Source organism: Grampus griseus (assembly GCF_964374135.1).
Source record: "Grampus griseus genome assembly, chromosome: 6".
In the NCBI taxonomy this organism is placed as follows: domain Eukaryota; kingdom Metazoa; phylum Chordata; class Mammalia; order Artiodactyla; family Delphinidae; genus Grampus; species Grampus griseus.
The window spans coordinates 33,730,859-33,754,383 of record NC_139000.1 but is presented as its reverse complement, the minus strand read 5'-3'; the positions used below and the strand labels follow the sequence as shown (position 1 = coordinate 33,754,383).

Here is a 23,525-nt window from a genome sequence, read left to right as displayed (position 1 = left end):
AAAAAAAAAGGAAAAAGTTACTTATGTGTGTGTGTATATATATATATATATATATATATATATATCTGAAAAGTGTCATTACTCACAGATTATGATTATCTACAATTGAAAACCCAAAGAAGTTTAGAATAAATTATTAGATTTTTAAGAGAATCGACAGTTACTGGATACAAAAACAATCTTAAAAAAAATCAGTTGTAATTATATCTGACGAACAAGTAGATAAATGCAGTTTAAGAACAGCTAATATTTCTCTTTTTTTTCATTAATTTATTTTATTTATTTTTGGCTGTGTTGGGTCTCTGTTGCTACGTGCGGGCTTTCTCTAGTTGCCGCAAGCAAGGGCTACTCTTCCTTGTGGTGCGCGGGCTTCTCATTGCGGTGGCTTCTCTTGCTGCAGAGCACGGGCTCTACGTATGCGGGCTCAGTAGTTGTGGAGCACAGGCTTAGTTCTCTGCGGCATCTTCCCGGACCAGGGATCGAACCCGCGTACCCTGCACTGGCAGGCAGATTCTTAACCACCGCGCCACAAGGGAAGTCCCTAATATTTATTAAGTCAGACAGAAAAAAAAAGTACTGTATGATCTCACTTATATGTGGAATCTAGAAAAGCTAAATTCAGAAACACAGAGTAGACTGGTGGTTGCCAGGGGCTGGGGTGAGGGGGAAATGAGAAGATGTTGGTCAAAGGGTACAAACTTCCAGCTATAAGAAGAGTAAGTTCTGGGGATCTAATTATAGCATGGTGACTATAGTTAACAGTACTGTGTTGTATTCTTAACAGATGCTAAAAGAGTAGATCTTAAATGTTCTCACCACCACAACAACAAAAAATGGTAATTATGTGAGGTGAAGGATGTGTTTACTAACTTTCTTCTGATAAATATTTTGCAATACACATCTGTATCAAATCATCACATTGTACACCTTAAACTTGTACAATGTTATATGTCAATTATATCTCAATAAAGCTGGGGGTGAGGGGAAGAACAGCTAAGATATCCAATCTTATCCAAAAAAAGAGGGAATTCCCTGGTGGTCCAGTGGTTAGGACTTCATGCTTGCACTGCCCAGGGCGTGGGTTCAATCCTTGGTCTGGGAACTAAGATCCCACAAGCCTCATGGCATAGCCAAAAAAAGTGACATGTACAAAAAAAGACCAAGTATTAGAAATAATTTTAATAAATATGCAAGACCTTTATGAAGAAAAATAGAGAACATTATTGATGGACATTAAGGAAAACAAATTAAAATGATAAGTAAAACATGTTCATAAATTGGAAGGCTTAATATCATATAAACTTTTAGCCCTAGTCACCAGTGTATGGGATACACAAAAGATAGAGAAACATGTTGAATTACACCATAAAAATACAATCCAAAACATGGAAAACTCTATAAAACCAACAATCCAGTTTCTTCAACAAATAAAGTCCAAGGAAAAAAATTAAAGATGGAGTGGAATTTATATATTAAATGAGACTTAAGAACAGTCAAAACCAATCCCAAGCGTTCTTACCACAGTAAAAAAAAATGTTTAAATCCCAAACAAGATGTAAAAGTAAATAATTACATTTATGGGACAATCGGAAATCTGAAACTTCACTTTTAAGAAGTCATCAAGTTGCCCTTGATGATATTAAGGAATTATTGTGGTTTTTCTCTTTTGGGTGTTTTTGTTTGTTTGTTTGTTTTGACAATGATATTGGGGTTTTATTTTTTAGAGATATATACTGAATTACTTACAGATGTCTGGGATTTGTTTCAAAATAATATGATAGTAGGGGAAGATGGGGATATAGATGGGACAGAAGTGAACAGGACTGATGGCTGTTGGAGTATCAGTGTCTATGATGATGAGTACCTGAGAGTACATCATATTATTTGTTTTTGCATACGGTCAAAATTTTTAATTTTTAAATTAGATTAAATATATATCAAAAATTTCTCCAATTCCTTTATAGATTCAGTACAATCCTAACCAAAATTCCAGGAGACTGATTAAATAAATGTAACATATATATGTTTATAAAACACTCGGCAGCCTTTAAAATGATGCTCTTGAAAAAAATTTAAGTACATTGAAAGTTGTTTATACATGTTGTCAAAAGGCTGATTATACAGCACTATGTGTAGTAAATGGCATTTATGTAAAAAAATAGACTAGCTGAGGACTAGAACTGAGATAAGTAGTTTCTGCTGAAGGCTGAGTATCAAGAGAGGTTAATTTACGTAAGTAATTCTTAATCTTCACTATGCATTAGAATCACATACGAGAACTTAAAAAATGTGCAGATGCCAAGGTCCTACACCAAAACTTTCCATTTCAACTGGTCCAAGATGGGACCAGGCATTGGTAGATTTTAAAACCTTACCAGGTGATTCTAATATGCACAGCTGAGAACCAATGATCCAGATTTGCAAAGAGAAGCACGGATGGATGGAGAGTAGGAAGATAGATGAAAGATAGATAGATAATTTCATAGACAGATTTTTTATCAAGAGAGAGATGATTGGTAGATAGATAATAGGTAGATTAGATAGTAGATCTGAAAGTCTGAAGGAAGGGAAGATGGAGGAGGGAAAGGGGACGGAGAAGAAAGGAGGGAATTTGGAATGACACAGCCAGATCAGAAATGAGCCACAACTCAATACCTAATTGAGGGCTTCCCTGGTGGCGCAGTGGTTGAGAGTCCGCCTGCCGATGCAGAGGACGCGGGTTTGTGCCCCGGTCCGGAAGGATCCCACATGCCGCGGAGCGGATGGGCCCGTGAGCCATGGCCGCTGACCCTGCGCGTCTGGAGCCTGTGCTCCTCAACGGGAGAGGCCACAGCAGTAAGAGGCCCGCGTACAGAAAACAAAACAAAACAAAACCTAATTGAACAAAGAAGAGAATGAAACAAAAATGAACATGGAAAATTATAATAAAATAAAAAGTGAATGTGTCTAGCTAATACAATGAAATTTGAGTTGTCTATCCTTTTATTTATTATATTTATTTAGAATCCATACATACCCTCTACTCACTTTACAAGGATACCTGTGATATCTCAAAAGTTAAAGAATGGGGAATAGCTTAATGAGTAAGCAGTTTCCTCTCGGGGTGATGAAAATGTTCTGTAACTGGATAGTGGCAATGGTTGTACAGCATAGTGAATGTACTAAATGGCACTAATGGTAAATTTTCTGTTGTGTGTATTTTATCACAATAAAAAATACCTTAAAGAAAGATTGATTAAAGACTAAGATGGGGGACTTCCCTGGTGGTGCAGTGGTTAAGAATCCGCCTGCCAATGCAGGGGACACGGGTTCAAGCCCTGGTCCGGGAAGATCCCACATGCTGTGGAGCAACTAAGCCCATGCGCCACAGCTACTGAGCCCGTGTACCACAACTACTGAAGCCTGCATGTCTAGAGCCCAAGCTCTGCAACAAGAGAAGCCACCGCAGTGAGAAGCACGCGCACCTCAACGAAGAGTAGCCCCCGCTCTCCGCAACTAGAGAAAGCCCACGCACAGCAACAAAGACTCAACGCAGCCAAAAATAAATAAGTAAAATAAATAAATTTATTAAAAGACTAAGACGAGAACCAATTATAAGGAGCAGAGGATGTTACCAGGCAATTGGGATGAGTTAACTATTGCCTCCAGTACTAAATTTGTTCCAAGTCTCCTAGCAGTTAAGGCAAAAGAAGAAATGTGGCAGGTTATCGGGTTCTCTGTATATATTGAAGGTTCCCTCTTGCTTCATTTTGTCCACTCACTGTATCACACACCCAGCGAGTGCAGGAGTGAAAGTGGGAGTCATTTGGAAGGTTTGACTCAGCTGAGAAAGGAGGATTTGCCTTGGCCGGGAGAGGCAAGTCAGAGCTCAGCTCCTTCCCCACTGAAGTGCCCGGCATCTGTTCAGAGCCTGTCATCGAACTGCTCTCAAGAATAGCAGCTCCTGCCACTGCATGGCCTCGGCCTCGGCTGGTGGGGCTGAATGGCTGTTTGTTCAGCCTGAGCCGGGCAGAATCAGTCCTGACAGTGATGGCCCAGTCAGTATTATGTAAGGAGACTCAGCTTACCTGCTCGTAGACAGACAAAGCGGATGATTTGACAGGCAAAACAGAGCCAGCCTCTTCACTCCCAGGCAGCCAAGGCGCTATTCAAAGCAAGGACCTGGAAGATTTTCATGAGGTGCTGACATACGAAGCCGGAATGCAGCAGGAACAAGGCAGAACTGACACCCCGTGAAGTCAGGCATGGCAGGTGTCTCCGGCATCCAAACTGGGCCTTCAGGAGCTCTGACTAGGTCCCACCCATGAGGGAGGGAGGGAGAGAGAGAGAGAGAGCTTTGAGACAGAAGCCCCAACTTTCAGGCCTGAGTCTTCAGCAAACCTCACCTTTACCACTGCCTTCATTATTGTTCAACTGAGGAAAACCTTCCAGGCCTTTGTCGTGGAACACAGGACCTGGGTGCACAGAGCCAAGAGTACTTGGTGCCCCGGTTACTGGCCAAGGCACCCACACCAGGAGCTAGTGGAGGAATCAAAGGAACAGGTATTGAGTGCCCACCACATGCCAGGCACCATCTAGGGGCTCCACCCTCAGGCACTGATTTCACCCTCACAGGAGTCCTACAAGGTCAGTACCCTGTTATCTCTATTTTGCACACGAGAAGACAATCTCCGAAAGAGGAACTTGCCCGAAGTCACACAGCTGGGAAATGGTACACCTGGGATTTGAACCCAGATCCCCTCAGCACCCAAACCCATGCTCTTTCTACCTAAAGTGAGCCGGTTCCTAAGACCCACAGACCCTAGAATCACACCCTGTTTTCAATCAAAGTGGCTTTGGCACTTTCTAGCCCTGTGACCCCGGTCGTATCCCTTCCCTTCTCAGGGCTGTCAACGTCCCCATCTGTAGTATGAGGTGCTTGTGAACACTGAACGAGGCAGGCAGATGAGGATGCTTGGTTGTTCACTGGTGTTGGGTCAGCATTGTTGAGCTTCATCACTCTTTGTGACTGTTCTAAAAAACCACCCCCACTCCCAAGGGGGACTGCCAGACCTATATAAATAACACTTTCTCTGGTCCCCTCAGGATTCTGGAAGAACATTCTCCGCCCAGTGTCATGAGCAACTTGAGAGCAGAATGGTACCCAACTTGTCTACCCACAAAATCATCTGCACAGAGCCCAGCATTTACTAGTGACTCAATAAATGCTGTTGAATGATCGAAAACATGCATGAATGGTTTGCCATGAGACATGTCACGTTTTGTGATGAAAAGAGCTGGGCAACAGAACACCTGATTCTGGCTTTGCCACTAACTCACTATGTGGCTTTGGGCCATTCACTGACCCTCTCTGGACCTCAGTGACCCCATTTATAAAATGAATTAGGTACTCTCTAGCAGCCCATGTCAACTCTGATTTTCTAGGGTTAAAGGGAAAGAAAGATCACACTTTCTGCAGTGATCTTCCCCTGTCCACTCAAAGGTAAAGTTATATCATAGTCACATTTGAGGATAGTCAGGAAACATTCTAAATAAGTGGCAGATCTGTAACCCCTGATTCAATCAGAAGCAGACAAGCAACATTCTTAACAAGCAGATCCTATGGAACAGAGACTCGCTCATGTGTGCACAGTACTTTACAGTTTGCAAAGCACTTCCCCTCCTTTCTCTCATTCAAACCTTAGCACAGACTTATGAGGGGAACAGGACATATGTCACCACCCCATTTATTGACTTGCCCCCAGGGGCATATGGAGGAAAACTAGTAGAGCTGGGATGTGAAAGGAGAACCAATTCCTGACCTCAAATTCTGCTTCTTTCCCTTTACACAGCTCACTTGTACACAGATAGTGAGATCCAGGAGATGAACTCATTCAACCAAAACCAGATTTGGAGGGTCACAAGTTTACCACCTGGGTGGAAAACTGTCCAGCACAATGGAGCATTTTAAAGTCAAATTTGGGGCAGAAGGGTGCAGTGCACTGATACCAGGTGGGCTTGTGGCCATGGAGAGTCAGCTGTGCAGGAAGGAAGAGTCCAAGCCCATATCCAGGCATTGTATGCCATCTCCACGCAGCTGCTGGAGGATGACCTGCACGCAATCTCTAAACACTGAGATACTGAACTACTGTGATGCCCCACAGATAAACAGCCACCGCCAAGCCCCCATTCCCACCCCTACCCATGCCCCCAGCTGTCCTGGCTGTCTCAGTGCCTCCCCTGGGATTCCCTGGAATGCCCCAAGATTCTGCAACTAAAGGGTTAAAGCCTGAAACAGCCAGAAGTGGGGGATGGCGGGGCCCACTGTCCTAGCAGGCCTCCATTCTGATTGGTCCTGGTTCAGCACATACACTCTGATTGGTCAGCACCCCTCAACTTACTGGTTTGGTTTTTTAACAGCTTTATTGAGGTATAATAGATATAAAAAAACTGTACATATTGAATGCATTATTTTGATGAGTTTGGACATATGCATATACCTGTGATACTATCACCACAATCAAGGTGACAGACATACCTATTACCTCAGAAAAATTCATTATGTCCCTTCATTTGTATGTGTGTGTGTGATAAGAACATTCAGCATGAGATCTACCCTCAACAAAATTTTAAGCACACAACACCTTATTGTTAACTATAGGCACTATGTCCTACAGGAGATCTCTACAACTGATTCATCTTGTATAACTGTAACTCTATACTCATTGAACAACATACTGTTTGTTAAATATGTTTACTATTACTCCAGTCGGCTAGAGAGACTGTGGGGAGTCTCTTAGTGCTTTTCAATTGCTTTGAGTGTGAGAATAGTTTTTTAACAGCTATAAATTCCACAGTTCTCACAACATGCACACATATATGTAAGGTAGACATACTTTTTAGTAAACATTGATTGATAAGTTTCAGGTCCAAAAATGACCAAAACTTCGGTAACATCTTGAAATGGATTTGCATTTTATTTATGACGCAACTTTACACACACTTGAAAAGTAATCATACATATATACAAGATCTATGAATGACTTAATCGATAGACAATGTCTAGTGCTCTTGTGGACTGGAGCATACTTTGCAGTCTTCTCTTCCATGGGGTAAGGACAACTACTAACCTAGCCAAGCAAATCTTCCCCCTCCATTCAATGGCTGAAGAAACTGAACCTGGAGAGGAGATTGGACCTTCTGAAACCCACTGTTGGGCTGCAGCCTGCAGACCTGCAAGCCCTATAGTTGCTCAGCCTCAAGACTGAAGAAAGAGCCCGAAGACAGTGACAGAGACACACAATGGTTTATGGGACAAAGGATCTCACAAAAGGGTCCTGGAGTGACACCCCACTGTGGACGTGGATGGCAGGCAGCCACCTTCACTACCACGGAGAGAGGGAGGTTACCAGTTATAGAGGGAACTGACATCAGGTTGGCTCATTGGTTACCAGGGAAACCATCAGAGGTGCGTGCCCCTCACTACCCTTTGATAAACTGTCCTAGTGGAGACGTTCTGATCTAAAGATTAGAACAATCACTAGCTGGGGCCAAAGGAACATACCTAGGCATCTACTGATTAGGCTCTATGATCACGAGGGAGGGTCAGTCAGGTGAGTAGGGTATAGGTGAGGCAGGGACTGGTAGAGCAGAGGAGGTACAGAGAGCAAGAGAACAGCCATCTTGCGTGGCCTGATCATACACGCACTCATTACTTGGAGCTAAAATTTGAAGCAGCTTCACATCTAAGATTTATTGTGTCTAGGGGTGTTGGATTAGGGGGTGCTGACTGGGCAGAAGACATCTCAAGTCGGGCCACCAGTGACTCTTCCCTTATAAGGCAGCTATTCATGGAGGTAGCCAGAGCAAAGACCTACTGTCTTTTCGCTGACTGAGGTGGACCTTACAGAGGCCACTCAAGCCTGTAGGGTAGGGGATGCGGGGAGGTTTTGCAACATGACTCAGTCTCTAAGGAGAGCCCAGGCTATCAGCTGAAAACTGAGTGATCAGAGGATCTGCACTTCTTACTGTCCACTAGAACTTACTCAAAGAGGTCTTATGGGCTCTAGAGGCAATGACACTGTGAGGCAGAGTGGGCTTTGACAGGAAACAGAGGGGGGTTCAAATCCATCTCAAGTATATGGCCTTGGCCAAGTTTTACTTAATTTTCAGATTTCAATTTCTAAATCTTTAAAATGGGACTGTTCCGAGGATCGATTAAATGAACTAACATCAAAGCCTGATACACGTACATTGTTCAACAAATGTTCCATTTCCTAGAATCATCTGGAAATTCAAACTCCTCCATCTAGCAGGGAAACTACAGCCTGGCGATTTTTTTTTTTTTCAGCCTGACAATTCTGTCTACTTTTCCAACCCTTTGCTCTTTCTTCTTCTCTCCAATTTTCCCATATCCAGCACTACTCCAAAGCAGCTTTAAGCTCAGATGGGTCAGTTCTGCCAACCACACCCAGCTAAGCCACACCCAGATTCCTGATCCATAGAAACTGAGAGACAATAAATGTTGGTTGTTTTATGCCACTAATGTGGGGGTAATTTGTTACACAGCGATGGATAATAAACATATTATTAGTCATGAGGGAAATGCAAATTAAAGCTACACCGAGATACCACTATATACTAAAACGGGTAAAATTTAAAAGACTGTACTAATCAAGTTTTGGTAAGGAGATGGAGCAATTAAAACTCTCATCTACTGCTAGAAGAAATAAAAGAAATACAGCCACTTTGTGAAAAGTTTGGCAATTTCTTAAAGATGTAAACATACACCTACCATCTGACCCAGATATTCCTCTCCTAGGTATTTACCGAAGAGAAATGAGAACATAGCCACACAAAGACCTGTACACAACTATTCATAGCAGCTTGTTTATAAGAGTCAAAAATGGAAACAACCCAAATGTCCATCAACAAGTGAATGGATTAACAAACCATGGTATGGTCCATGTAATGGAATACTACTTAGCAAAAAAAAAAGTAATTGACTATTGATATCACAACATAGATGAGTATCAAAATAGTTATGCTGCATGAAAACAGACAAAATAAATACACTGTGTTATTCCATTTATATAAAGTTCAATAAAATGCAAACTATTCTATAGTGACATAAGTAGATCAGTGATTGCCTACAGATATGGGGGGGTGGGAATGAATCAATCACCAATCACAAGGGGCATGAGGAAACTTTTAGGGGTGATGGATATGTTAATTATCTTGATTGTGGTGAGTTGCAAAATGTCCTTAGAGACAACTTGGTAGCACTATATGAAGAAACACAAAAATGTTCCTCATTCCATAAATCTCGGTCTTAGGAATTTGTCTTAAGGATAATTCAAAAGAAATACTAAGCTCTTTATACAAACACATAGCAGCATCACCTATATCAAAGATACCGGAAATTATCTAATTGCCTAGCTACCATAAAGGGGTTAAATCAACACTAGACCATTTCATCTCCAACTACAAATGAAAAATGGGAAGTAAGGGGTAACATGTAGATATGTTTACAAAATAATGCAAATGCATTGTATATAAAGACTACAGAATTGTACATACACTATGGTTACACCTATATAAACATATATATGTGCATAAGAACACAAAGGAGAAAAAAAAACAGAACATAGAAAAGCCTAGTAGATGAATGATAGGTAATTGGCACGTGGGTGACGTTTTTCTTCTGGCTTTGTCTCCTGTAATGTTATGATGCTTCCGTAACAGTTTTTTAAACGTTTTCTTGTTAGTTTTGGCTCAGTCTCCCAGAGTCCTAGAGTGACACCCCACCGTTTATTATTCCGAGTCTTGCATCTGTCAGCTACCATCATCAGCACCTCAGTGTGGTCAGCCACAGGCCCAGTCAGCTTGCTTTCTATGCCTTCTTGTATATCATTGATAAAATGCTGAACAGAGCTATGGTGTGGTGTGAAGGACGCACTCTTTTCTTCCATCACTGTTAGTCTGCTTAGGTTATTTCCGTTCCATAAATGACAGAAAGCCAGTTCCCAAGGGAGGAGTACTAGAAGGTGGTAAGCAAAGTGAACCTGGAGAAGAAGGTGGAGCTGCTTACCTGAGCTTGGACTGTATGACTCACTCACTGGGTAAAACCAATGTCAATCATCTCTGGCCAACAAATGCCCCCACAATCAGAGACAGCTCCACAAATTACACATAGGAAATAGTAGGCTGTCTATGAGAAAGTTAGAACTTAGAAAAAAAAAGTAATAGAAACCTATAGATAGAAGCTATTGTATTATTCCACTGACCCAGAGCTAAGCTCCAGTAGTCCATTTGGTCCCAAGACCTGGGGCCAGTTTGGCTTGGCCAGCGCTCAAAGAAAAAGAGCCATATACAACACCCACCAAGGGTGAGGCCCCCTAAAGGGACTCTCACCTCTTTCCTTCTCCTGGAGTATGTCCAAATCCATATCAGGAGAGTAAGCCCAGATCCCCTCATCAACCCCATGGCCCCTGGACATCTACCCTACTGGGTGACAAGTAAGTGGATGGCTTCAGGACTAAAGAATATGTCTCTGAATATGCCCAGCTCAATGTTGAAGTTTTCCCCAACCCCCCTGCCAAAAGGTTGGGCCAGATCTGCCTAGATAGAAACCAGGGCTGCATACAGATCCAAGGCCCTAAGTTTCCAGGACACCAGGGAGAGAGGCTGCCCTGCGAGACACTCAGACTTCAGCCCAGTAGGGCCAAGCTGGCCCAACTGTACCTCTCAGATGGCCCCAGGATCATCCCAGAGGCCTCCATACCTGAACCTAGGGAAGAAGATGCTGTTCTGAGTCTGAACCTTCCCTTAAGCCCTATCATCTGCGAGATCCCTGCTTCTGGGCTCTTTTGCAGCTGCCCACCTGCCTAGATGGCATATCAAGTCATTATGCCTTCCAGATCCAGCACTCTGCCTGTTCTCCTGGATGTACCCCCAACACCCAGTTAGTGACAGGCCTGAGACTTGCCCCCAGGTCTCCTGATATGTTAGTGCATTTAATGTTCATAAAGTGCTTAAAACAGTGTCTGCACATAGAAGAGTTTTGCATGTGTTTGCAGTTAACAAAAGCAACCATCACAACTCTTTTATGACATTAATATTATCCCCATTTTATAGATCGAAAAACTGAGGTTCGAAGTGAATAAGTGGCCAAAGGTAACACAGCTGGGAAGAGGTAGAGACAGGAACTGACCCAGGACTGACTCTAAGTAACTGGCTCTCATAGCAGAGCCACATTGTTCCTTGAGTGCTGGGGACCTGTGTGTCCAGTTGCAGGAAGCCATACTTCCTGTCACCAAGGAACTCCCAGAGAAGAACAGAGACAGTCACATAACCAAATTACTACACCACAAAAATGTGTGACAAGTGCCAAAATCCAAACATGCTGGGGCAGGCCCAAAGAGGGTGTGTTTGACTTACTCAGGCAGATCAAGGAGGACTTCCCAGAAGAGGAGACATTTGAGCTGAGGTGGGCCAGCTTTTCCAGCTTTTCCAGGCTGAGGGCAAGAACTTATGTGAGAGAAGGAGAAGACTTTGTGGGGGGGGGGGGCAGTCCTCTGAAGCTGGGGGCAGGGAAGACCAAGGAAGAGAGTAGGGGTGGGAGGGGGCTGCACTGTGTCCGAAGGGCCCCGAACTGCCAGGCTAGGCAAAGTGTACTTGATCTTGCCCTGGAGGACGCAGAGGCATTGAGAGCCTTTGAACAGCCAAGTGGCCTGGTTTGTGCAGAGACAGACAGCGGGAGTGCCCTGCTGGAGAGGACTATCTGGAGCCTTAGACTTGTCCAGGAGGCTGGCGTGTGTAACCTTGTGCTCCCCTCCTCCCCAGCCAGGCTCAGCAGAGCTGAGGGAGCTGAGCGCTTCAGAGGTGCTTGGGCAGAAAGGCTGAGGATCAGGACCCCCACGCTCCAGGGTCCTCCTGGGTGAAGCTGCGTCTGTCCCAGCCCTGCCACTGTCTGCACTATCCTCCAGGACAGAAGAGGCTGATATGGGCAGCCCAACCCTGGCTGAAGTGTGCAGGCTCTCTTTTCGAGTGACTCTGGGGATACCTGCCCAGAAAGGGAGGATACATGCAGGCCAAGGAGGCAAAAAGGCAGACGGTGAGATTAAGAAAGATACACGCTCTCAGGCTAAAACAGAGAAAGAAAGCCAAAAAAGCCCGAAGGAAGGAGACCAGAGGAGAGCTGGGCCGCCCACGCACGTGTGTGTCCAAGGACAAGTGTCTTCGGGCTCCCATGCTATTGCCCACCTGGCACTGTGGGCACTGAGCAATCAGCCAGCTGGGCTGGGTACCTGCCTGAGGCACTGTACCAAGCTCTAACCACCCCTGTCCGCACCCCCGCCCCAACCCCGGGAGCCTGGACTGAGCTTGGGGCGAGGTGCCCTGATGGTCACAGTGCCGGGCAGGAGGAGGGGTCAAGGACTGGAATCAGAGGCCTGGGGCTCCGGGCGGAGCCTGGCCTGGGGAGGGGAGACGAGTCACTGTCTCTTCCTGTACCTCACGCGGTACTAGAATCCAGTCTAGTGTGTTTCCCTTTGAGAGGGAAAAGGGAGTAATCAGAGGCCCTTTTGAGATTGTCTTGCAGACCATGAACTCTGCAGCCCGAAATGAACATTCACAATCTTCCCTGCTTCTCAGAGTCCTAAGGCTGGGCATAGAGCTCGGAATACCCAAGAAACCAGGAGGCCCAATGATTCTAGAAGACCGCTCCTGCCCCCCAGGTCCTAGAATCTAACCGACTTGCTGGCCTCGCTGAGAATTCCCGGGGTCCTGCTCTCACCAACTCCGCTAGGGACCGCGGCTTTCCCAGGAGAGGCCACTGCCAACAGTCCGCTCTCTCCCGCTCGGTGTGAGCGGACTAGGATCTTACCTTGTGTTCCTCAGTCCTTGGCTCAGGAACGCTCACTGAGCGCCTGAGAAAGCGCCGAGAAGCTAACCTGGGGTCGGGGGTAAGGCCCGGGCTCAAGGCCCGCTCGGACCCGGGCTCGCTGTGCAAGGTGGGACAAGTCCGCATCCTCTCCGAGTCGGCTTGCCCTTTTCGCCGCAGCCGCGGAGCTCCTGGATGTCCCAGCAGTTTCCTGAGCTACCCCTTCCGGGGCGAGATAACAGTGTTGGGACAGGGCTCTGAGGCAGGGATTGGGAGTTTCCCTGAGGTGAGCCGGGAGTCTGGTGGCAGGGTGCAAGCTAAGCGGGGTGATGGGAAGCAGAAGGATCCCCTCTCTGGGCCTCAGTTTCTCTGCCTGGTCCTGGGGTGATAATTCTCTGTTCACAGTATTTAAGTGAACCAATGGCAAGAAAGCGCTAGAAGCTGTGTTGCCCTGACCAAGCTCCGGGGTCCCTGCGCGTCGGTGGGAGCAGAAAAAAAGCCACATCCACGCAGACTCGAAGACTGGAATACCCTCCCCACACACATTCTCCCTTCTAGGCGGGCAGAAAGCATTTTACTTTAATCAACCACTACTTCTTTGAGGGGGGCATCTCATTTCCGCACATGAGTGGGAAGGACTTGAATTTTCCCCAGCGGCTTATCTTTTTTCACAACCAAGTTTCACCCTGAAAACAATTTAAAAGACAAGAAGATAATGACGGGTTGGTGATGCACCCCACTCCATCTTCTTGACTCCCTGGAAGCGGGGGGCGACAGGTAGGGAGTCCCCCACTTCACAGATGGGGAAACTGAGCCAGTAAATGAGCTAGCTGTAATCTGAGCTCTCACTCCGTACCACCGCTGTGACTAGCGGCTGGGCTGTGTGTGACACAGGACCGACCTCCTTTTTGGCACTCTGAGGCCATACAGCCCACTGACCCTGACTGACTGCCCCAGAGTAATCCAAACAGAGGTCGCTGTGTTCTGGCTGTGCCGAGATTCTTAGATCTGATTCGCAAGCATCTGGGCCTGGAGTTTCCATTGTCTCACTGTAAGGAGGACTTTAAGCACAAGTGAGGCTCTGAGAACTCAGGAAAAGACAGAGAGGCGATTAATCCTTTGTCAGTTGCTTCATTTGCAAATATTTTCTCCCATTCTGAGGGTTGTCTTTTCGTCTTGTTTATGGTTTCCTTGGCTGTGCAAAAGCTTTTAAGTTTCATTAGGTCCCATTTGTTTATTTTTGTTTTTATTTCCATTTATCTAGGAGGTGGGTTAACAAGGATCTTGCTGTGATTTATGTCAGAGTGTTCTGCCTATGTTTTCCTCTAAGAGTTTTATAGTGTCTGGCCTTACATTTAGGTCTTTAATCCATTTTGTATTTATTTTTGTGTATGGGGTTAGGGAGTGTTTTAATTTCATTCTTTTACATGTAACTGTCCAGTTTTCCAGCACCACTTATTGAAGAGGCTGTCTTTTCTCCACTGTATATTCTTGCCTCCTTTATCAAAGATAAGGATTAATCTCCAAAATTTACAAGCAGCTCATGCAGCTCAATAACAAAAAAAACAAACAACCCAATCAAAAAATGGGCAGAAGACCTAAATAGACATTTCTCCAAAGAAGATATACAGATTGCCAACAAACAGATGAAAGAATGCTCAACATCGTTAATCATTAGAGAAATGCAAATCAAAACTACAATGAGATATCATCTCACACCGGTCAGGATGGCCATCATCAAAAAATCTAGAAACAATAAATGCTGGAGAGGGTGTGGAGAAAAGGGAACCCTCTTACACTGTTGGTGGGAATGTAAATTGATACAGCCACTATGGAGAACAGTATGGAGGTTCCTTAAAAAACTAAAAATAGAACTACCATACGACCCAGCAATCCCACTACTGGGCATATACCCTGAGAAAACCGTAATTCAAAAAGAGTCATGTAGGGCTTCCCTGGTGGCGCAGTGGTTGAGAGTCCGCCTGCCGATGCAGGGGACGTGGGTTCGTGCCCCGGTCCGGGAAGATCCCAGATTAAAAAAAAAAAAAAAAAGAGTCATGTACCAAAATGTTCATTGCAGCTCTGTTTACAATAGCCAGGACATGGAAGCAACCTAAGTGTCCATCAACAGATGAATGGATAAAGAAGATGTGGCACATATATACAATGGAATATTACTCAGCCATAAAAAGAAACGAAATTGAGTTATTTGTAGTGAGGTGGATGGACCTAGAGTCTGTCATACAGAGTAAAGTAAGTCAGAAGGAGAAAAACAAATACGGTATGCTAACACATATATATGGAATCTAAAAAAAAAAATGTCATGAAGAGCCTAGGGGTAGGACAGGAATAAAGACACAGACCTACTAGAGCATGGACTTGAGGATATGGGGAGGGGGAAGGATAAGCTGTGATAAAGTGAAAGAGTGCCATGGACATATATACACTACCAAGCGTAGGGTGGATAGCTAGTAGGAAGCAGCCACATGGCACAGGGAGATCAGCTCGGTGGTTTGTGCCCACCTAGAGGGGTGGGATACGGAGGGTGGGAGGGAGGGAGACGCAAGAGGGAAGAGATATAGGAACATATGTATATGTATAAGTGATTCACTTTGTTGTAAAGCAGAAACTAACACACCATTGTAAAGCAATTATACTCCAATAAATATGTTAAAAAAAAAAAAAAGACAGAGAGGCTTCAGGGCCAGGAGGTAAGAAGCCTGAATTTCCTGAGTTTCCCTTTCAGTGTAGAACCTCCTCTGCAAGACTTTAAGCAAGCCCCTTCGGCAATCTGGGCCTAGTTTCCTTCCAGCTTGAATTTCCAAGATTTCCTTAAGGAGAAGAGCAGGTTACCTCTGCATCTGCATGAAGGGGCATCTGGGTCAAGAGATATGGAGGAATTTTCCACGACTCCTCGGATCCCCTCCCTCATATTTACGAAACCCTCTGAGGGCACTTCAAAACTCAGTAAAGCAGTTAGGGCAAGAGCTACCAGTATCTTCTACAGATCACCAGCACTCCTCCCCGCCCCCCAAATTTAACATAAAATAGCCTGTGAGGGGACAGGTTTTTCCAAAAGGTGCTGGGGATACATGCAGGGCTGAAGGCGGCTACAAAGAGGATGGAAATCACCCAGCACCCGCCTACATCAACACCAACCCACCCCTGCTGGACTAGAAGACTGATTTCCAAGGGACTGGGACCCACGCCACAGCTTTCAAATGGTTCTCAGTGGGGTCTGTTACCCCTAAACACGTTAAGGAGCACTGCACCAGAGAAGAGGGGAAGACTGGGTGAGAGGAAATGGAGGAAATGGCCTGGCACCGAGGGGATCTTTATGTATAGTTTTGATCCAAACGGGTGAATTGTCCCAGTTCACTCAAATCGTTTAATTCAAATTTTACATCATGGATTCATAGAATCTTCAAAGTACAGAATTTTGAAATGTGTTATTAGAATAAAACATTTATGGAATAAAAGTTTTAGGATCCTTTGTTCATGAAAATCTCAGAATCATAATCTTTATAAATCTAATCTCAGGATGCTAAGGCTTGGTCTGTTGCACAGGTGTAGCTCAGTAGCCGCAAAGTTTGAGAAAAAGGAATCAGTTTTCTAGAATGGGTCCACAGTCACAGAACAATGAGGATCAAAATATCGTGAGACATGGAGGTTTCTAACCATAGTAATTTGAGCTTAAAAGTCTCTATCATAAAGTCATTAAAGCATATGGTCACAAATATTATAAGAATTACTAGATTATTTGAGTTATAAAATAGTGGATCTAGAACTAATATTTTAGAATTAAATAAGAAGAGAGATGTGGATTTATAGGACCCAAATCTTCCAATAAGACATTCCTAGACAGGAACTCAAATTAAGTTATATGTTAGAGCTGCAATAATATCTAAAACCTAGAGAAGCTACAACTCCCAGTAGTGACATCATATTTTCAGGCACAAAATCTTACTCCCAGCATCTTAAGATATGGGGAATACTCTTTTACACTCTGACCAGAAGCTTAAAGTCATAGGAATATAATCACAGTCAAATAATTTAGACTTCTGGTCATGGAATCTTAGAACTACAGAAGCACATTATTTGATTTATGGATTCACGTTAGGATGGTGGTCCAAAATTTAACATTTGGAAATCTGAATCTTGGAAATACAGAGAACCACAAACTCCAGTATTAAAAGATTGCTATAATGTATCTGGTTAAAATGTTAAACATTTTTTTTCCCTTTGAAAAAACGTAACAGGATGCAACCTGGATTTTCGTAGCTTCGTTACTTTGGAAGAAGGAAGCTGGGAGGTTTCTGAGCGAGTGAAAAGCCTCTCGCGCCCTTCGAGCATGAATCCGCCGAGGAAGGTCTTCATGCAAACCGTTCAATTTGCTTCCACACCCGGGTCGCCGGAGCGAGGATCTGAACTCTTTGCCTCTTTCTTCCGAAGGCAGTTGCCCAATGCTTGGTGGGGCTGAACCTGCCCGGAGCTCATCTCCACGAAGAACGCGACTAAAGCCCCTGAAGGCCGCCGTCCGCACTCTCGCGGCTCTCTCCGCCCAGCCCTCCACCCGCAGCCCCGCGGAAAGCTGCGTCTCGGCCGGAGCCTGAAACCCCTGAGATCCGCACATGCTTTCCCGCCCCTAGTTCTCAGAGGAGAAAATTTAGGGCTTGTGACCAGGAAGGGACAGGCCCAGGGTGTCCCTGCGAACCCAGACCTGCGGGGCCGCCGCCGCAGGCGGTCTTGAGCGAGGCCGAATCAGGGCTTAGGGAGCTGGCGGGAAACGAACTCCGAAACTGGACACCCGCGAAGCGGACGGGTCCCGTCTGCCCGCCCCTTCCCCGGGAGACTCGCCTACCCAGAGCACCGCCAACCCCGGCCCCCACCTCTCGAAGCCCTCCGTCCCGCTGCGGGAAGGGGCTGCTCGGCTGCCCCCGGAGGTCTTGGGAGCCACTTGGAGCCTTCCTGGCTGGGCGAACTGGAGGAGAAGGTTGCTGCGAGAGGCAGAAGCCTAGCCTCCATCCTCTTTAAGCTGTGAGTCACTCCACATCATATAGAGAGGGGTCCCGAGCCACCCAAAGATAAAAGATTGGAGGGCGGGGGGGGGGAGACGTGTTGCGGCCTTTCCCTAAATATCAGCAATTGAGATACAAAACCTCGGTACAGTGGAGGAACCCGGAACCCACCGAGGGAAAGTGGCTACCTCTGGTACATGTCGAGGAAACGCACTCCCACCAGAGACGCAGGCAGGTGTGAGGTTCGGCTAAACTGCGAAGTCGCGGTGGAACCGTGGCAAGTCACCTCCTCTATCGGACCTAGGAATCCTGCCTGAAGGATGAGGGACTGGATGGGCAGGGCAGCCTTGAGTTCGGGTTTGAAAATAAATCATCCTTGAAAGACCTTGGAAGCCAGTCACCTGGAGCATCTTCTCCCTTCCTCGTCCCCCACCCTCAAGAACCAAGCGCCCCTCGGCCAATTCTCACCCTCTCCAGCCAAAAAAGGTGAGGCGAGCCCTTCCTTTCACCTGCGGGTCCCAGCCATCTATAGAGGCTGGTAAAGTCCCGAAGCGCTGAGTTCGGGCGCCGAGGTCTCCAGAGACAGTTCCTGGCCTCTCCCGACCTCAGTCTCCCCGTCGGCGCGCAGAGAGGACCGGCCCAGGAGACCTCCAAGGGACTTCCATGCTCAGACCGTGTGGTGTACCCGCCGCGCCGCCACAGCATCTCCTACCTGGGGAGGTGCGCCGAGGCCCAGGGGGCGGGCAGTCGGGGGGCGGGCAGGGAACGGGCACCGCCCCAAGCTTCCTGGCGCCTTTAAGGAGGAGAAACCCGCGGAGGGAGGAGCCGGTCCGGGTGTGTGCAAGGAAGCGCCTTGCCAGCGGTCTTGGCGGCTTGAGGCCAACCCTGCGGAGAGGAACAGTCGCCGGCCACCCCGCCTGGCCCGCGCTGCAACCTCGCCGCCGTCGCCTTGCCTCGCCTCCTTGCCCTCCGCGCCTTCGGCGGCCCCGGCCACAGGGGCGCCGCCTAGGCGGCCCCCACCAGAGTGTCCCCACGCCTGCACTAACTGCTCTCGTTTCAGACCTTGGTGCCCGCAGCCTCCTCTGCGCTCAGGACCTCGACGGTTATCCTCAGATCAGCAGGAAGCCCAGAACTGATGCAGGCGCCCCAGCCCAGGACCAATTCCAGACCCCGTGACCTCCTGGCACCAGCGCGCAAAGGACCCTTCAGCCCGCGACAGGAGCCTCGTCCGGGTCCCAACGTCGCTGCTGGCGCCTGGCTTCGAGCTCCAGAACACGAGCAGAGCCGTCGGTGGGCGGGACACTCTTGAGCCTCTGTCCGCACTGAGCCAGCCCGGAAACTACGGGCGCCAAAGCTCCTGCGCGCCCCTGCCACGAAAGCTGTGCTCCCGGTGCCAGCTGCGAGGACACCCTGAGCTTTCTAAAGAGGGCCCCAGCGTCGGTTCCCGTTACCCTGCGTCCCGGGCCCCGCAGCTCCCAGCCCCTCGACAGCAGCAGGCAGCGGGGACGCCCCAGGGACGCGGGACGGCTGCGCCATGACGGCGGAGAGCGGGCCGCCACCGCCGCCGCCGCCGCAGCCGGAGGCGCTGGCGGCCGTGAAAGAGGAGCGCGGTGAGGCGGGGGCCGGGGTCCCGGCAGAGGCCGCGGGTCGCGGCGCTGGCGGGCGGCGGCGGAAGCGCCCCCTGCAGCGTGGGAAGCCGCCCTACAGCTATATTGCGCTCATTGCCATGGCCATCGCGCACGCACCGGAGCGCCGCCTCACGCTGGGCGGCATCTACAAGTTCATCACCGAGCGTTTCCCCTTCTACCGCGACAACCCCAAAAAGTGGCAGAACAGCATCCGCCACAACCTCACACTCAACGACTGCTTCCTCAAGATCCCGCGCGAGGCCGGCCGCCCGGGCAAAGGCAACTACTGGGCACTCGACCCCAACGCCGAGGACATGTTCGAGAGCGGCAGCTTCCTGCGCCGCCGCAAGCGCTTCAAGCGCTCTGACCTCTCCACTTACCCGGCTTACATGCACGACGCGGCCGCCGCTGCTGCTGGTGCCGCCGCCGCCGCCGCTGCCGCCATCTTCCCGGGCGGGGTGCCCAATGCGCGCCCGCCTTACCCGGGCGCTGTCTATGCAGGCTATGCCCCGCCGTCGCTCGCCGCGCCGCCCCCGGTCTACTACCCGGCTGCGTCCCCAGGCCCATGCCGCGTCTTCGGCCTGGTGCCTGAGCGGCCGCTCAGCCCAGAACTGGGCCCCGCGCCGTCAGGGCCCTCCGGTTCCTGCGCCTTTGCCTCGGCCGGCGCCTCTGCCACTACCACCGCTTACCAGCCCTCCGGCTGCGCCGTCGCCCGACCTGCCAACACTTCCGCCTATGCGGCCGCCTATGCGGGCGCAGACGGCGCGTACTCGCAAGGGGCCGGTAGCGCCCTCTTCGCAGCGGCTGGCCGGTTGGCCGGGCCCGCTTCGCCCCCCGCGGGTGGCAGCATTGGCGGCGTCGAGACTGCAGTGGACTTCTATGGGCGCACATCGCCCGGCCAGTTCGGAGCACTGGGGCCCTGCTACAATCCTGGTGGGCAGCTCGGAGGGGGCAGTGGAGGCGCCTACCACGCTCGCCATGCGGCTGCCTATCCAGGCGGAGCGGATCGGTTTGTGTCCGCCATGTGAGCCGAGCATACAGGCGAAAATTCATAGATACCTCGACTGTCTTTACGAACTAAGTATTCACGAAACCTGAGGACAGGACTGGAGAGAGGATCGAGTTGAAAGCCACATGGGAGGGACCGAGCCGGAGGTTCAGGCGCATACTCCCTGTGCACCGTGTACACACCGGTTCGCTTTGAAAATGGGAGGAAGTGGGGAGAGGCATCCTCGGCCCACGGACTGAGACAATGGACCCTCACTGAGGCGAGGCTCCAAAGGTCGTGCCTTTCTGACATTCTGCCGGGGAGGGTCCTTGGCTCTAAAGGAGGCACAACGTAGTGTCTACACCAGAGTCTAAGGGAATTGTGGAGAATCACATGACTTCACTCTTCCCCGTACTTACCAAAACCCGGGTCTTTTTACACAGTTCCATCTCTTGTGCCTTTGACTACGTTATTACAAATAAAAGGCTCCGATAGTGTCTTCCTAGTTAAGGTGAGGACAAATTTGCAAAAGAGGTAACCATTTTTTTTAATGGGAAAGATCTCTGCTTCGCTTGACCAGGGGCTGCTTTTCCCTGCTTCTGAGAACTGCAGACCTGGCTCTGAGTCTGGACGGTGCCCCAGCGCCACAGTGTAACCCAGTTCCATCACTCACACCCCCAGTTTTCCCATCTATAATACAAGAGGTCTGCAGAATTCAACCGTCCCCCATATGATCTTTGAGGGCCCATCATGGTTGTTGCATATCTGGCAGCATGGGTGGGCCACCCAGGGCCTAACCCTATTCCAAGGAATGGAAACAGAGCTCATGGCAAGCATCTCTGGATTAGCTCCAGGCACCGGTTATATCATAATTTCTTGAATCTTTCGAGCATGATGTGCTGATCACTTGGCAGCTCTTACTGCTGGGTCCTAAGTGCGGGTTTTCCATCGAGGCAGGTAGAAATACATTTGTCCATTGCCCACGCTTTCTTTTCATCAAGCAGCCTGGGACCCAATGGGTGAACTAAAATTCAAAGAGGTGACAGGACTCGAGGGAGCCTGTTGATGACAGTTTTCATTTTGTTGGGCTGGCTCTTCCATCCCTGGTACCCTCTGCCGAAACTTGGCAGCCTCCTCATGCAAAAAGTAAAGAGAAAAATTAATTGGGGCCATCAGTTAAGTAAGCTTTAGAAAGAAACTGGTGTTTAACTTTGCTTTGTATCCTTTATTTGTTTCAAGCAACAAGCTGACCAAAATCAGAAAGAAAAAAAAAAAAAATCCAACCATTTCCCCACCTTTCTCTTGAGAAATCTTGTAAGTTTCGATTCTGTAGCAAAAGTTTCTAGCATTAAATATTTCAGAGGCTCGGTGTGCAGCTTTCAGATAAACCTGAGTGTTCAGGTGAACTGTTTTAATAAAGATCTTTGAGCAAGTGAGTTCTGACAAGAGAAATGCAGCCTCTTTCTGCAGAGTTAATTTGCTAGGGAAGAGTGGGGGGGGGGGTGAGAAAGAAGACTGAAAACCACTGGTAATTTTTATTTTTAATTCTGGGGATTGCACTATCCTGTTCACAAAGACATGTGAATGTGATTCAGTCCAGACGGGTATTTGTCTAAATAAGTGCTGCCCAATAGAAATATAATGTAAGCTGCCTGTGTAATTAAAATTTTTCTGGTAGCTGCATTAATTTTAAAAAAACAGGTGAGATTAACTAATAATATGTTGTATTTAACCCAATTTAATGTCCAAACTATCATTTCAACATATAATCGATATAAAAATTGTTGAGATATTTTACTTTTTTCATACCAAGTCTTTAAAATCTAGAGTGTATTTTACACTTACAGGTCATCTGTTTGGACTAGCCACAGCCAAGTGCACAGTAGTAGTGTGTGGCTGATGGCTACTGTGTTAGACGGTACAGGTCTAGATGTTGGTCCTTCCTGACTTTGATGGTGGTAAATGACCACCTGGAGGAGGGGGCAGCTGCAGCACTGACCCTATTGCCAGTGGGTCCAGATTTCAGACCCAGCCCTGTGACCCTGGAAAAATCTAGGTGTTAGGCCTCCCTTATCTCTGTATGGATCCTTGCAGGTTGAAATTCAAAGGTTCTCCGTGTGCAGCTAGACAGTATGGCTCTCCCAGGCAGAAATCAAGATGCCTTGCCTCGTTGGCACTGGCCAGAAATTGAAAGCCCTCCACCCAGGGGTTTTGTCCTTGTCTTCCTAAAGCCTGGCAGGGGGATTGGGGCTGGAAAAGGGCAGTCTATGCGCCCAGTTAATGCAGCGGTTGAGCCTTTCTCCGTGTTTTAATTACCAAGTCCAATGCTTTGACAGCGCCATTAACGTTAATCCAGTCCTTTCCCTAGTGTCCTCATTTGTGAATGGGAATTTGTGACCCCTCCCTCAGAGTCCACCTAAAGTTAAACGAGTTAAGAGGGATAGAAACGCTTTGTAAACTGTAAAGCGCTGGGCACAGGAGGGAAGAAGGTTTTAACATTTAAGCGCCGCCTTATCCGGAAGTCTCCTGGAGCGTCGCGGTAAAGCCGGGGGAACAAGAAAGACAGGGAGGGAAAGCGCACGCGTCTTCGCCCCCAACTCTCCTTGTCAACTGGGACGACAGGTGAGATCGACCAGGGTCTGTGCCCTGAGAGAGAGGACGCTGCGAGGAGGGAACTGGGTATACAGCAGGAGCCAGGAGAGACAGCGAGACCCTCGAGGTGTTGAAGAGAGGCCCTTCTCGGCCTCCTGCCGGCCGGCGACACCCAAAGCTACTGCGCCACCCGGCCGAGCCAGAAAGGACGCTGCGCAGGCGAGGGAGCGCCGCCCTTCATCCACAGCCGGGCCGGGCGGGCCCTCCAGTCCGCGTGGCTCTAGGACATTGAGAACATTCACTGCTGCGTCTTGGGACAATCCAACTCTCCGAATCCCCAACTGTGAAATAGAACCTCCCCGGCTCCCCGTCTAGGGGTTCAGAGACCGGAGGTGCGTTTCTCTTTTTTTTCTTCCTATCTTGAATCCAGAGAAATC

At 48.1% G+C, this 23,525-nt stretch overlaps 1 protein-coding gene across 1 annotated transcript; it reads left to right on the top strand.

Annotated features, from left to right (window-relative positions):
- Window positions 1-19,414: 19,414 nt before the first annotated feature.
- On the top strand, window positions 19,415-20,727 carry FOXE1 (forkhead box E1; the record flags this gene model as incomplete). The annotated part of the gene is made up of 1 exon (XM_082656482.1): window positions 19,415-20,727. The coding sequence occupies one exon, from the start codon at window positions 19,415-19,417 to the stop codon at window positions 20,534-20,536; it is 1,122 nt and encodes a 373-aa protein (XP_082512608.1). The 3' UTR covers window positions 20,537-20,727.
- Between the last annotated feature and the right edge of the window lie 2,798 nt (window positions 20,728-23,525).